The sequence below is a fragment of the Capsicum annuum genome, chromosome 5, assembly GCF_002878395.1.
Source record: "Capsicum annuum cultivar UCD-10X-F1 chromosome 5, UCD10Xv1.1, whole genome shotgun sequence".
In the NCBI taxonomy this organism is placed as follows: domain Eukaryota; kingdom Viridiplantae; phylum Streptophyta; class Magnoliopsida; order Solanales; family Solanaceae; genus Capsicum; species Capsicum annuum.
In genome coordinates, this window is record NC_061115.1 from 100,582,755 (window position 1) to 100,599,249 (window position 16,495).

Consider the following 16,495-nt stretch of genomic DNA (forward strand, 5'->3'; position numbering starts at 1 on the left):
AAAAATACTTGAATTTGAACTTTTCGTTTTTATTTTACAAAAAAATAACAAATTATGTGGGGCAGATTGAAAATATCAAATTCTACTATGCGGGGTGGGTTAAAGTATCTATGCGGGTTTACGCGAGTTTGCACCCCATCCTTTGTCATCCCTAATTCTAGTACGTCTGTAGACTGCAAAAATTACTGTATGAATTGCAGCAAGCCTTAAGATACTAATTTGCGAAGTTATCAGATTGCTTGAAGGAGTATGATAGTTCCATGCAATCCTACTCTGATTATTTATTATTTACATATATGCTTTTCATATAGAATTTATGTAATATTTATATATAAAATTGTGAATGAAATTCATGAGCGAGAGTTTGAAGCATAGTTTTGTATACGTTTTGAAAAAAAATACCTTATATTATATGTTTGGGTTATGTAAACAGAGAAATATTCGATAATTATGAATCTTATCTTCCAATCTAATAACCTCCGCCGATTAGGGTTCACTCAGCTGACGTGAACATAAAATTATGAAGTTTAATAGGAATTTCAGATAACCCTATCCATCATAGCCAACAATTATGAGCCACATAGGCAGATGAAGTTTTAGGCAACAAATATGATCCATTTTGCACCTCTCGTAGAGAAGCATTTCTCTATCCTCTCAATCTTTGATAATCTTTCTCCTTTCAAAACCACTCCTTACCAAAACCATAACCCTCATTCAACACAGACCTAACAGACAGGAAAATTATGGCTTCTACTTGTGCAGTTTCCATGGCAATGCCACTGACTTACACAAGTCAGAAGAGACGGCCAAGTGTTGAGGCTTTCTTGAAGCCATTGCCGGTAATAAGGCCCTCAAAGACTACTGCAGCATCGAAACCAGTAGCAAAGTTTCAAGTCAAGGCTTCGCTTAAGGAGAAAGCTTTGACAGGATTGACAGCAGCTGCACTGACTGCTTCCATGGTCATCCCCGACGTAGCCGAAGCAGCTGATGGCGTTTCACCATCCCTCAAGAACTTCTTGCTCAGCATCTCTGCAGGTGGAGTTGTGCTTGCTGCAATTGTTGGTGCTGTAATTGGCGTTTCCAATTTTGATCCTGTCAAGCGGACTTGAGAAGCATTTTCTGATATATTTCTACTATGTTTCTAGTGAAGATCAATAAAGTGTTTACATAGCCAATCAATTATTAGCTCAGATTTTGCCGGCGATGTGACATATTTATCTTATGAAATTCACTATGTCCTCTTGTTTTTGCTTTCGATTTGCTTATTAGAACCTTCAATCTGGAATTTTCTTTGCCAACTTTTTGATTATTGTACATGAAATGGGTGGTCATAGCGGCTGTGTTTCAAGGGAAAGAAGAAGAGAGAGAATAGTCAACCATAGTTAAAATTACTTACTAAGTAAAATATTTTGGTCCATTGATTTTGTGAAGGGACTTATGTAAGACAAAGCGCAACTGGAGGAAATGGAGAGATTCATTACCTGGGTCTGGAGAGGAGCCTCGTCCGAGAACCTATCAAAGGAAACACGTAACTAGCATTTGGAGTTTTTGACCTAATACATCCTTACTATTTTACCACAACTTTCATTACATCCTTATAATATCCAATTAACTAAGAACATGCTTAAGTTTCTAAAAAGTGATCAAAAACATCCTTCCGTCAACTTTTCCATCTTCTCCAACGAATCTTTTTTCTCACATTCACTTATCTCTCTGTTTCTCAAAAGAATTCCCCAGGCTCTTCAAAGGAAAAGAAAGAGCTTTACATGGCCAGAAAACTAAATGATGTTTTGAAAAATACCTTCTCCAAAATTAAAAAAAAAGCATCTCTTTCAGTCGTAACTCGTTGATTTGTAAATGACACCGTTGCTGAAATCAGTGTCCTTTCTTAACCACGAGTATAACGCTATATACTTTAGTGTGGCTTATTCTACTGGAATAAGAACTATATTTGCTGAATTAGGAGGTGACTGAGTAATTGACCGTGTTAGGATGATGGCATTCTTATGGTTTTTTATTGGTAGATGTAAGAAGCCCATTAGTTCCGATTGAATGATAAACTCTGTGTGTGGAGTGATATCGAAAAAATCCTAATCACCCGTGGAGAAGAACCAAAACAAAATGGTTCTGCCTACTCAAAACTAAGAGGGGATGCCGCCTACTACTAAAATCCCGGTTTTTACAAAAGTCGTGTTCTTCTATGTAATGGGCAATGGCATCAATTCTCAAGTAGCTCATTCTTTTGACTTCTGTTATTCAACTGTAGGTGAATCTCTGTTTCAGTTACACACCACCTGATCTGCTTCACGTGACTTTCTTCACCTCTTACATAAATATTGTGTCAATACTCTCATGCTTCCTAGCGCATTAAACGTTATCTCGACAAAGATCTGGTCATTCTTAGTCTTGTACTACAGAACAATTGCATGTGCATCCCTTCGGGGCCATGGCCATCAATAGTGTTTGCTCAATTGGTTGATGGGTCATATTCGGGAAAAAATAAAACAAATGTGACACTGTTAAGAAAAAGATTTGAGCGTAGAAATGTGATTTTGTGCTTGCGCCTCCACATTTAATCATAAAGAACCAAAGGAGAAACATCAAATTTGACGACAAAGAATGGAGAAAGAACTTAATGGTGAAGAAGCTAACCGCTAGACAACTTGTTGGAGGTGGTGTTTCGATATTATTTGACCAAGCTTGTTTCTGATAGGATTTCACTTCTTTTTGGTAAAATGAACAGAACATAAGAAAAAAAAAGATGTTGCATTAATGGAAGATGAACAAGTCGACAAAAAGATGCTTTTGGTCACTTTTTGAAACTTAAAAGATGTTCTTGGTTAAATGGAATATTATAAGGAAGAAGTCATGAAACAGGTGTGATAAAAAGATAAGGATATATTTGGTCAAAAACTCCTACCATTTGCTGAATTCGCACTGACTGGAGAGAGGAATACAATTAATTCCGGTTAATGTGCTAACATCTCTGTCATTTCACCAAGAAAATAATTTTTCTGAAAGCTGTGGATGATTTGTTTACTCTTTGAGAGGCAAGCTGCGGTTACCAAAATAGCTGAAGAAATCCAGTAAATGCAAATGATAACATGCCAGATAATGTCACACAACAGAAGTAAAGACAAGCTCCTCCAAAATCAGAATCCAAATTTAAAATTCTAAAAAAAGAACAATTCAAAAAAAAAATCCATTTCATACATCTAAAACAAGAACAGCAGAAAGATTATTATTCCATCCAAGATAAGAGTGTTCTCACAACTCACAAGGTGGCAAAGGTGAAAAACACCACTATTGGATATGGAGAGGATGGATTTACCAAATCAATAAAAATAATAGTCCTTAATGATGAAGCTAATGAGAGTAGTACTGCAAATTCAACTCATGGGAAGGGGAGAAAACGTATTCCTACCAAATCAAGTGGATATTAAAGCTACATTAAACCAGTAAGTGGGATTTCTAAGCAAGAATGCAATTAATGTACCTTTCTATGGCAATGAAAAGAATAATCACCTGACTTCAACAATGACTTTCTGCCTAAATCTCTCTGCAAAGAGGACCAATGGGTTTCCTAAAAATGGACTCAATAAGAATCTCTTGTCTGGCTTCCTGTGTTAAGAAAGACGGAATTTTGAAATCAAATCAATAATATATCTGCTTTCTGTAGAATGGTTCACTTTCTCTGCCTTGACAACTGTAATTTTCACTCTCTGCTCATCACCATAAAATTCCTCTTTGATTTTAAGCCTGAACATAAATTGTGTGAAGAGGCAGTTCCTAATAATTTCAGAAAATCTGGCATCATCAGCCTCTTCATATTTCATCCTGTACAGCTCCTTCGCAGGACAGCCTAAAATCTCTTTGCCAGATTCCTGGAAAGTTGTCACCCATGTTAACCCAGTATGATCTTGAATTTGAGCTTGAAGAAGGTATCTGTAATCACATTCCTCAAACTCCTGATTGCACCTATCACATTGCCATATGGAATTTCCTGACCTGGTAACTTTCTTATTACATTGTCTATATCCAATCATCAAGGGGCAAGCAGTATAACAGAAAGTGTCGGTTTTGATGAATGTTATGGTTGCCTTAACTGTAACCCAGTCTGGTTTATCTGATCTACCAAGCCCTTCATCCTTGATCTGAGAGACAGTCTTGCGTATCTCATTTTTTGATCCTTCACGCATGTTTTCCTTAGATATAGATTGAGAAGCAATGTCTTTTCCCCCCTGATCAAACCATTCTCTTAGAGTTTGAGCCTCTGCGGAATCTGGATTTATGAACAGCTGAGTGGAAGAAATTGTTCCAATGGATTTCCCAGTGAAGTCACTAACTTTTGCAGCTTTAACAGCTAAAACAGGGGAAAATGCAGCTTCTGCCAGTTCTTGCAACCTTTGACCTTCCCTGTTACAGAAATCTCCCCATAGTGTCAGCTCGACACTTCGCCCGGACTGATCCTTTAGATTCAAGATTCTTTTTTGAGTTTCCATTCCATTCTTTCTCACAATAGGAATAGAAGGATTGACTGCCGTCACAATTCCAATCACATCTATGATTGAATTGTTTTCTGCACTTTCAATTTCACTAATAGGTCTAAATGAGAATTGCTGTCTTGGTATAGAGGCATCTTCATCTGGACAGAGATCTACAGTTGAGGTAGTCTCCAAAAATATTTCCCATTCATTCTTCAAATGGTTGAAGTTCTTTTGAGCAGGTTTCAAGCTGCCTTTTGATATCATGTACACCTTTCCAGCATCAATTTTGTCATAGAACCGATCAACAACAGCATTAAAACAAGTGACACGTATTTCACCCCCATCAGAATCAAGGAGATCAAAGGAGAAGACCTTTCCATCTCCTCTAGAATTATTATAGCGGCGTAGTTCCCCCTTTACAGTCACTCTAGCCTTAATAGCCCACCGACCCTGATAGGGATTCAATGCTGCAATTGGAATAATGCGGGCAGGTGCTTCATTCTTCATGATTGCCCCATCGCTTTTGTAATTTGGAGGAGGTTGATATGCAGGTTGAATTGCCGGTGGGTAGTTCTGCATGCTATTACCTGAATTTTGAGCGCTCAAATTTTTACTGTTAGCAAAGCTTGCCTGGACAGATCTTTGAGCACTCAAGTTACCATTGTTACTCAAGATTGCAGACCCAGAAGCTACATTAGATGTAGCTTTCTGAGCTCCTAAATTAGATTCTACAATCATTTGCGGGTTCCCAATTATTTCACATTCTGGTATAATAGTTTCCATGTTGAGGACAACAATGATTCTGCAAGGAAACAAGATAAACACTCAGCCCAAGTTCCAATCAAAGGTATAATCCAGATTGCTGGGGAAAATTAAGATACTACTCTCTTATTAGACAAAACAGACACTTGCTTGATCCCCAAATACAGTATCCTATGCACAAAAATGACACATTCTTCTAATCTATTGGAAACTATTTCTAGCACCCAACTCACGATGACACCAAAGGAAAGATGACATGACTTTGGCAGTACAACAATTTCTACAGGCAAAACTGCTTCATGGTTCTGAGACAATCCCTAGTCTATGTAGAAAATATTTATAAAGTTAAGACCAACCAGAATTGAAACTAATATTTACAAGAAACTAGTGTTTTGTTATGTTGCGCTGTCTACTCAAATTATTACGGAGTAACTCTCGACCATTGAGACAATTACAAAATAGTTTCCTTCCATAGATCAATTGTAACTAAACCTTAAACAACAAAATAAAAGCCAAAGCTATCTTTACGTTCGGAATGACTTGTAAAGGGATGATAATACAAATGCACATACAAGAAAAAATTGGAGAAAACAATAAGTTACATATGTGTAGTGAATTTTGCATAGAAGTGCTTGTCAGAATGATTAAGGGATAGATTCTCTATGACAACATCAACATTTTAGTTAAAGCTCAAAACAACAAAATCCAAGCCAAATCTATCAAAGTTACAATCAAAATGACTAGTGTACGAATGATAAACACAAAATGAGCTTAAAAGGGGAATAGGAAAAAAACAAAATGTATAGGTGCTTTTTTTTCCATAGAGACGTAAGTGCACATCCAAATCATTGAGTAATTCTCTATTAGGGCATCAACATTCTAATAAAGCTGAAACAACAAAACCAAAGCAAGTTTTACATGGATAAAAAACACATAATAAAGCAAGTTTTATATGGAATGAAACGTAGAAGCAAATGTAATCATCTGTACTGTACTTGCGATTTTGAACAGTGCTACATATGTATTCAATCAACTGAATGACCGAGGTTTTGCGAACACGGCCAGTTTTGACACGGTCATTGAGCTGAGTAGCAAGCATCGCCTGCTGAGTCGACTCTGAGTCGGAGAGTGTGAGTCGGTATCGTTCCTGTGTGGTGCCGATTAGCTTGATGTCCAATACCTGAACCACTGGCTTTGAGTTCACGTCCCCCGCGTTGATCGCCGGGATCGCGTTTGCCGTCAAGTTCACCGCCATTTTGAATTTGAGAGACTTTTGAGTGATAAACTTTTCGTGAACGCTTTGAATTCACAAATTTATAGGGAGAGGGGGAGGGGGGGCGGCAGATACCAGATAGATAGTGAAAAGGGGATAAAATGGCGTGTTTAGAAACCGACCTATTAGAAAATGAGACCAATACACACTTGGTCTAGTACAAAGATTGCGGATTGTGGGCTTTTCTACTATTTTCCAGCAATTTACTGCTCCACATGTTCGGATTTACGGGTTATATTTTCACTTGAAATTATCTATTAAAAAAATAATAATTGATATAGTAATTTTATAATATTAATTCTATTAATTGATGTTTAGAATAGATATTGAAAAATAATTGAAAGAATAAATAATTAATATTAAAGATAAAATATAAAAATATTATTTTTTCTTGATTTATTAAAAATGAAATAAAATAAAAATTAAATTAGAAAAATAGTAATAAGTAAATCGGAGGTAATATATATTTTTTGAAAACCTCATACATGAAATAGGATCCTTGACTTTATTTTTATTTCTTTTGTTTGATAACCTTAACATCACTTGCGTAGCCATCAACAGTAGGAGGTCTAGCATTGATCATGCATGTTCTTAGACGTCGTTTGGCTATGAAAATCATAATTTTTCGAAGTTAAAAATAGAGTTGAAGTTAGAGTTGTGTTTGGCCATGAAAATCAATTGAAGTTGTTTTTGAAATTTTATTAGAAAAGTAATAGTGAAAATAGTGAAAACAAGTTTTTCTTGTTTTCACTTTTTCAAATACAATTTCAAATTATATTTGAAGTTTCCATAGCCAAACACTATTGTTCTCACTTTTTTCAGTAAAATGAAATAATTTTCTAGAAAACGATAAAAAAATACTCATGGTCAAACGTCTACTTAGTTTTGGTTACGTAGAGTAGTGGTTTTTTCAATTAATAAGGTGGAATGAGTGATGATGATGATATTTGTGATGTTTATGGTGATTTTTCTAGAGGTGGTTTGATGGTGGGATAATTATATGTAATGTAATTTTATGTTTAGGTGTGTATAGCGTTAGAATGAGTGTATATAGGGTGTATGTCATATTTTTCATCGTATACAGTGATATATACATGATAACAATTACATACAACGACAAATGTATTATATCACTATCTAATTGTGAGTATGCCATGGGTATCATCTATATCTATATATAGAGATAAATTTGCATTGTATTTGCAAGAAGATAAAATAGCAAAAGATAATTAAAAGTAATACTTTGTTGACTTTAAATTTAAAATAATATCAAAAAATATAAATTACATATTAGAAGTAGATAGTTATCATGCTAAACACTTCTAGTTAAACTTTTATTGTTATATAACCACTCCCCTAAAATTTGGTTATTTGATCAATTGTTTTGAATTTGAATTGGAGGTAAAATATTTGTTCAAAGATTAACTTATAATTTAAAAAAAAAAAAGTTATTATTAGATGTGCTTAATTAGTAATCATGCTATACAATTTCTTTTTTGGCTACACTACTAATGTTAATATTTATCTCAAATATAATGAACAAATAATAATTGTAGTAGTAGTAATAGTAATAGTAATAATAGTACAACGTAATAGTGGTAAAATAAAAATTGTTTTAAAATTTTTATTGTTGTTATTATCGTCTCATTGATTTCTATATTTATCTCAACTCAAATATATTGATTATAAATATATATTATATTTGAAAAAAATGTAAGAATAAGGAAGAATAATAAACTAATATTTTTTTAATAAATATATTTGATATTTGAATTTGAATGGAAATGAAATTTTATCATTTATCCTCTCTTATATATACTTTTCTATCATCATCTTTATTCATGAATTTGTTTATTGCACTTTTTATCCCTCATTTTAAAAAAAAGTTCTTGATTTGACAATTTTCTTTTTTTTATGCAGGAAGGATATAATATTTTCATCATATCTTTCTCTGTGAATGTTCAAGGTCCATCAAATTTAAATTGATATAAGTATTTTTTCTTTTTGATGATTCAATTTAAGGAATAATATTATTGTGACTATTTTTTTTATCATCATAATTATATATCTCCACCATCATCTCTTTCTATTGCTTTCATGGTAATCTTTAACATCATTAATTCATTATAATCTAATTAAGTTGACTTTTTAAAAAATTAAACTAAAAGATTATTTTGAACTTTAACATGAAAAAGTAGAAGTTATATTTTCACCGGTTACATAAATATATACAGAAATCATTTGCGATATTGACAATTATTTTTTGATATCATAAATTTATATTTAATTTATAGTATGTTAATGTCTGATAATTGAGTATTGATTAATTAATAAATTGAATTGCTTTGGGCTTCTTGTCTTAACATTCAGAGTTTTTAGATCATATTTTAATTATAACGAGCAAAGTCTTAAATTGTGTATACCAAGTAATTATAATCCTAACAAATGATGAAAATAATGAACATTAAACTATTAAATAAAAATAATTTAGATTTAAAATTCAGCATTCTATATTTTGAAAAAGAGAAAAAAACCCAACTATCATTGTGTGTAATACAATAGAAAAATTAATTTAAAGTTAATCTAGATAAAAGTAATTAAATTTCAGTAAAAAAGATATAGAAAAATAAATGGTTGGGGGATGATATTTTATACTAATTTTAAAAATATAATGAAGTAATTAGATTACACACATATTACTTATAATTTTTAAATAAAAGAGACGGAGGGGGGAGGGGGGGGGAGGTACAGCAGAATAAAAATTTAAAAACAATCAATATTAACAAATGAAACCTTTAATAAATAATATAATAAGAAAAATATGAAAAATAAAAACTTTTTGTTATAATTACGTGATTTTTTTTATTCAAATAAATTTGATTAGAAGTATGGGGGTGGGGGTGGAGGTGGAGGTGGGGTGGAGTGAGGTGAGCGATATTAACAATCTAATATCTTTAAATTATGAATGATTATTTTTTACTCATTTAAATTTGATTAAAAATGAGAGAGTGGGGTGAGAAAAATATAAATAATATCATATATTTAAATTGTGAATAATATAATAAAAAATATGAAATATAATTTTTTATCTATAATTACATGATTTTTTTTCATAAAAATTTGGTTAGAGGTAGGGGAGGTGGGGGCGAGAATGGGATTTAAAAAAAAAAACAAATTGAAGAGTGGGTTGGAGGTGATGGTAGGGGTGAGAGGTGCGTGAGGATAGAGAAAAAATTTATTTTACTTTTACATTTATTAAGAAACAATATCATAGTTAAATTTTTTTTAAGATAATAGAATTTAACATGCCCGAACAAGATATCTCAATTTGAAATATTAGAAATATTATTTTAACATTATCCGCATATTGCGCGGGTACATATACTAATTATTATATACATAATATATATGTGTGTGCGTGTGAGAGAGAGAAAGAGAGAGAGAGAGAGAGATATGAGACACACGTGGAGAGAGTAAATTGGGAAAGTCACAAGAGAGAATTCCGATAAAGTAAAAAAGAAACGAAAAAAATTACTTAATTTTGTAGCATAACTCCATTAATTTTTTGGTAGATTAGCAGGGGATGGTGGTGGAGCAACGAGAACAATGAAGGATGATGGGATGGGGAGAGTGAGGACTAGCTAGGAATAGTGTGAAAGAGAAGATAAGAGCAAATATCCAAAATTCCTAATTTTATGGGATTTTTTGGAGTCTGTATATATTTGTAAAGATTTAAGTGATTATTAATTATGATAAATATATATATATTTTTATATATCTTTGGATTCTATTTTTAATAATAGTAGTGTGTCAGTTGACGTATCACTAGCCTGCAACCTGATCAAATGTATTCATTATTCTACTAACATTGACATATACATAATAACTCTGGTTAAAATCAATCTTATCGTAAAGTACTATTCCATCAAAAAATTACTTACAAGTCAAGAATAATTTAATTAAAATGAGATAGAATTTTATTTAAAAATGACTTCTGATATCATTGAAAAAGATACTATTTTTCTATATCTTAGTACTCAGGTTTGACTATTTACTCCTCTAAAATTTGAGATTCACCATAATCCATTTTCTTCCTATAATCCTTATAACTAGGGATGGCAAATGGGCGGATTAGATTGAATTTGAACGAGTTAAATTTGAATTGAGAAAAAATGGTTTAGATTGCAATTCACCCATATAAATATGGGTAAATATGGATTTGGTCAAATTTAGATTGGGTAAAAATGGTTCCAACCCACTTAGACTAAAAGGAGAAAACTTTGATCTCTTTGACACTAAGTACACCACTTATTAAATTTCTACAAAGACAAAACAACAAGGGATGACAAAAGAAATGAAATATGGAAATAACAAGAAAATGTCCCTCAATTCATACCAGCAAGAATTGCTAGTTGTTCTAAGCAAAATGAAAGAGCTAAAAGAACGCCCACAAAGGAAAAATAAATATAAATTGCCTGCAAATTTTTTAAAAATAAACAATACGTACAACAACTATGCCACCACTCACTGTGATAACTAAGCTTGCAGTTCAGTCCAGTCACTGGTGCCAATATACAGAACACTCAATTTACCATTTCAATCTGGTGCTACAAATAACTCATATTAAAAGCATACACACCATCAAAAGCAAAAATAGAGGATCAACAACAACATTTCCTGAAGTACTGCAACAAAACTTCATTTCTTCACCACCCACAGAAGTTTGTAATACAATGTAAGATTATAAGACAAGCGAGCCCACCTTCTATGTTTGTTTTTTACATCTGGAGAGAGATGTAACAAAGCTGACTATATCAATGACTCATAAACAATAACATAATACCTTCAGTTGGATGAATAATTGAAGAAAGTGTTGAGCTTGTAGATGTTCTTGTGTTGAGCTTGTAGATGTTCTTCTTACAGAGATTCACTAAATCACATCACTATTCACTAAATATGCAAACCACATCCACTAAAGCAGCTTGAGAAATCATTGTTTTGTCATCCCTATGAGGAAACAAAGAGGAGAAATCGTTGTTTAGCTGTTGTGAGAAATTGAGAGTCAATTTCTCTGAGAAATCGAGAAACAGTCCACAAGTTGTTTGCAACTGAGTCTCTTTATAGGTACCCATATTTTACCCATTCTGTTCATTAATTTTATGACTTTTAAAAAATCTAAGCCCATATTTACCCACCTGAAATATGAGTGATCCAACTTATTATATATGGGCTAAATGGATTGATTCTTTGAATATGGTCAAAAATTGCCAATACTACTTATAACCATTGTAACACCATCATAACCATAATTAGAACCCACCTCGTCATCACCATATTCTCTAACGTAAAAAATTCTCAAACAATAATGATCAGCGTCTAAAACTACATATAGGTATATTTTACCTCATACTTGGTGTTCTTTTCTTGTGCATATGTTTATTTTGATCACTTTATGTGAATAGTTTTTTTTGGTGTGTATAGTATATAATTTGATGCAAAGATGATGATTTGATATAAAAAGAGATAAAAATGACTTTAAAATCTGATCATAAGTCATTCACAAGTATTCTAGTCTATTTAAGCACCCGAGGACCAAGTATGCATGAAAAGATGCGAATAAAATAATGTATGTTGAGAATTGTCTTGGTGTGACGCAAGGTGTAGGTACCCTATGCTCCACACCAGTGTATTTATCTGCAAAATATGCAAATTTTCACCCTCTACATATTTGGTTTAGTGCTACACATGGGGTTGGTACCCAGTGCGACGTACCAAAGGCATTTTCCTGCAAACTCGAGTCGATTTTAGACTACATAAAGTAATCCAGTGTAATGTAAAATCTTCATACTATAGATCCATTTTAAACATATTATTGAAGGAAGATTCATACTGTAAGAGAAGAATGGCGTAAGGATGATCAGAATATCATGGAGAACAGATTCACACAGTTTATGTTTTCTTTCTTCTATTTTTATAGTTAAACTATAATGACTATGAATTAAGTTGTCACCATAAGCATGAACGGGTAGTTTCTTGTTATTCTAGGCTTATTCTCTCACTTGAATCTATGAAAGGTATAAGATCTCAAGTGTAATAACGTATCACCTTCCCAATTGCTAAAAAACAATCCTACGACATAAATGGCGAGCTAAGAATGATAAGACATGACTTAGATTCGTACAATGATTTCTAGCTTTCATGTGCTTTCACTCTATCAAATTGATATTTCTTTCATTTGAGCTAAATTACTTACCATATTACTCTTTTATATAAGCAAACAACTCTAGGACTATCACAATATTCCATTATTATACCAAGAGTAATCTAACATGTACCATGGGATGTATAATTTTTGTCCCTTTGGCTCAGTTTGATTGGCCACAAAACACCTGGAAAGACTCATCATCTCCATGTGTGAGCAAAAGAAATTACTTTACTTCAAAAAGATCGATATCAATTTCTCTAAAATTTATGGATTTCAATTTAGTCTCTTTCTAGATATAAATTAGTGAGTGTTTTTGCCGCACTCACAAATTTGTGATTAAGATTAATGTTTGTGTTAGTGATTAAATTTTTGCTTTTCATCTTCAATATATGTTGTTTTATTATTTCTACTTCTCTTTTTTTTTTTTTTTTTGTCTCTTTTGGATGTATATTTATTGAAAATTTAGATCCCAAATCTTGGTGATTTTCTAATTTTTCGATTAATCTACCAGTGGAATTCTTAACATGCACGTTCTTAATTGAGTTTGAAATGCTTCTGAACTAATTAAAATTCAATTTCAAATTCGAATATTGATAAAGAACTCCATTAATTTAGTTTGAATCATGATTCTAAGTTTCAAAACAGAGCATGCATATTCAGATTTTTGAAATTTGTTGTAGCACTAACAAATTAAATTATTGTTTCTACCATACACTAGGTTTGGTTTGTTCTTTGAAAGGGAACATACATGAAATTGGAGTTGAATATTAACCATAAATTTTTTACAAGCTTCAATAGCTAATTCTACTCTTTGACTAAAACCAGCTAATGATTATTAAGAGAGGTATATACATGTCAATGTCTGAACTTTCATCTATATACTAATGAGAAAACAATATTTTAGAAGAACTTCATTTTTAATTTCTGGATGTCACCATTCATGTGGATACATTTTTACTAAATTAGGAGTATGAGTAACTTTGTCATGAATTGGACATTAGAGTTCTTTGATTCTACATGCATTCTTCCACCATTCTCTTACCTCGGCTTTAATATTGAGAGCGATGAAACCTCAAGTATTTACTTTTTTCAGTTATATATATTGATACTTAAGCTTGTTGTATACTCCTAATTCAACAATTTAATTGTTATATACGATCTTCTATAATATGATCTTTTGGGGCCATAGAAACACGAGGGTAAAATGATCTCTAGCAACTAACTATTTAACTCTTTTATTAGAAAACATCATCGGCTCAATTGGAAATTATTGTTGAATCAATATTTTTACTGCGTACAAATGTAGAATGCTAGCTGTAAGACTAATACTCCTTATTTATTTTTCTTCAATAATGCAGTTTCTTGTGACTATGTCAAATTATGTTATTTGTTAGAAGTAGCTAAATTCATTCATATTAGAATTTTTGTAGCTATATGTGCTGAAGAATCAAGATTTTGGCGTAGTGTATATGTCATTGAGGCTACTAACGTTTGCTATGTTGTCTATGGCATTAAGGGTATTAATATATGTATGCTTTGAGTTTTATTCTGATCTGAATTTTTCAGATTAGACCCTAGATTGGTTCCATTAGAAATAAGTAGCTTTGCTGATAATTATTTGAGTTTGAAAAATATTCTATTTTATTGGTTGATGCTCAGCTGAAAATAATTTAAATTTGCATTTTCCTCCTTTACTCAATAAATAAAAAAACATGTTCTCTTTGATATCGATCCACACTTTTCTTCATTATTTTTCAACTGCTTTACATGTTGTTTCTCATGTACCAAAGGATTTTCTGAAAATGGTGTATTCTAGTTGCTTACTATTTGTATTTAGGTATTCTAGACACTAATATTGTATTGGTGGGAAGTAGTAGGTACACTGTTGATTTAGTCGAGGGCGCACAAGCCAGATGCACACCACGGTTCTAAAATATTTACTTAATGGTGTAGAATTACTGATTCATTTGTACCTTAATGTCTTCATACTTCACTTGCTGGGTATATACATATCCAAAACTTTGGGCCATCATTCTCTATTTCAGGCATATATGACAATGAATGCTACAGGTGCAGCTGCTAAAGGTTTTAAGAAGGCCCTGTAGTTACAGCCAAACAATGGTTAGTGATGTATATTTTATCTTTTGACATTTTAAGGGAAGGACCTCTTGCAAATTTTGAAGTATAAAGAGTATATTTTGCTGCATTGATTAATACATGTGCTGCCTTTCCTTTTGTTTTTTTACTTTTTTTGTATTATTTCCTAGCTGCTTGTGTACTCTTAAGTTGTAATAGATTATTCTCTTGGAGCCAAAAAAGATTGCGGTCTTTAGCTGTGAATCTCAGTCTTAGTAACTTGCATATAAAAGTCCTTTACATGGGACAATGGAACTTTTAATCCATAAAAAGAGAAGTAGCAGTTGAAGAAGTGTGTTCATTATGTTTTGTCTAATCTGACTATACAAGATCCTAAGAGATACTCATAGAGTTTCCATTGGAATTTCTGATCTTTTACCTAAATTGTCAAACACTTCACACCAACCCAAACTCCCTACCCTATTGTGGCAAAGGAAAGATTTTTGGAGCATTTTTTATTTGGTATGAATATTGCTAAGTCTGAAAAATAGCTTTGATATATCAAACTTGCGTAGTCCTTATTTGATAATGTCATATGGTGTATACATTACAGTTCAAATTGTGCACCGATATTCATTTCAAATTTAACTATGAAGGTTATTCTGGAAAAGCTCTAATGTCATATACACAACTCTATCAATACCGTCCTATATCAAAAAAGGGAGATAGCTTTTCACTAAGTGTTAATAAGATAATTATCAAAAAAAGGTTAAGACTCTAACCATAAATGAGATAGAAATGGTAGCATAGATGTCTAAATCTTCAAATTTAGGGCCCAAAAAAAAATCACCCACACCAGTAAAAAGACTGTAAAGAGTCAGCCTTCGTAAGTACCTACAATTGAGCTTTGCCAAGACTTGTAAGTTGACACGACTGAGATAATATATAAATTATATTCTCTTCTCATACATTTTTCACTTTCTTTGTGTCATCTAATTTTAGGAAGTATTTTATCTTTTTTATTTTTGTGATTTTTGGTGACTGAAATAAAAATTTGAGATTATGAACTGATACAACAACTTTGCTCAGTAGGGAGGCTCATCATAAGGAACTAGAGCGGATCATGAAACAAATATAGTATTCAAATTTTTTAGTTTTTTGGCTGTATCATATAGTCAGACTTTTGGGTAAGTGATCTGCCACTTTCTATTAAGACTCTTTATGTCAAAATGTTAAGTCACAAAAAAAGCTAAAAGATTGTATGAGCTGGTAATCATAGCTAATCTATCTATACATTATCTCTTTATTGAACTTTTGTCTTTGTTATGAACTAATTAGTGCTAAACTACTGAGAAATTTAAGGAAGCAAAATTGACTGAAGTTTTGAAGTGGACTATGCACTCGAATGTCTTATTATATGTCCATATCTTTAGTATTTATTTTTTCTTTGACTAACTTAAGTGCTCACCCCGATCCTTTAATAGAATAATAAATTTAGAACAAGCATGCCAACTTGTGCATTACATTGATTGATGTGATTTGATTTTAAATAATTAGGATAAACTTTCACTTCACTTTTTATTGTAAGCATTGGCATGAAAGAAAAGTAACAGAGACTTTTAACATGTACTATCTCAAAATAATTAGCTAATGTGATGCCACAAGTCTCCTAATATAGTGAAAAATTAGTTT

General features: G+C 32.2%; 2 protein-coding genes across 2 annotated transcripts; one reads left to right on the plus strand and one right to left on the minus strand.

Moving 5' to 3' along the window:
• The first annotated feature begins 248 nt into the window (after positions 1-248).
• On the plus strand, positions 249-1,298 carry LOC107870732. Its single transcript, XM_016717340.2, has one exon. It carries the CDS (start codon positions 744-746, stop codon positions 1,107-1,109), a length of 366 nt encoding a protein of 121 aa, XP_016572826.1. The 5' UTR covers positions 249-743; the 3' UTR covers positions 1,110-1,298.
• A 1,918-nt stretch (positions 1,299-3,216) lies between these two features.
• Positions 3,217-6,679, minus strand: LOC107870731 (replication protein A 70 kDa DNA-binding subunit A). Its single transcript, XM_016717339.2, has 2 exons — positions 6,245-6,679; positions 3,217-5,289 (listed from the first exon to the last, which is right to left on the minus strand). Exons 1-2 carry the CDS (start codon positions 6,502-6,504, stop codon positions 3,627-3,629), a joined length of 1,923 nt encoding a protein of 640 aa, XP_016572825.1. The 5' UTR covers positions 6,505-6,679; the 3' UTR covers positions 3,217-3,626.
• Positions 6,680-16,495: the final 9,816 nt, after the last annotated feature.

What these genes read in the sequence shown, in the direction of transcription:
- LOC107870731 (XM_016717339.2), bottom strand. Translation starts at nt 6,504, where the DNA reads ATGGCGGTGAACTTGACGGCAAACGCGATCCCGGCGATCAACGCGGGG. An exon ending in AGCACTGTTCAAAATCGCAA is followed by an intron (nt 5,290 to 6,244) that starts GTACAGTACAGA and finishes GTTTCCTTGCAG; the next exon opens with AATCATTGTTGTCCTCAACA.
- LOC107870732 (XM_016717340.2), top strand. Translation starts at nt 744, where the DNA reads ATGGCTTCTACTTGTGCAGTTTCCATGGCAATGCCACTGACTTACACA.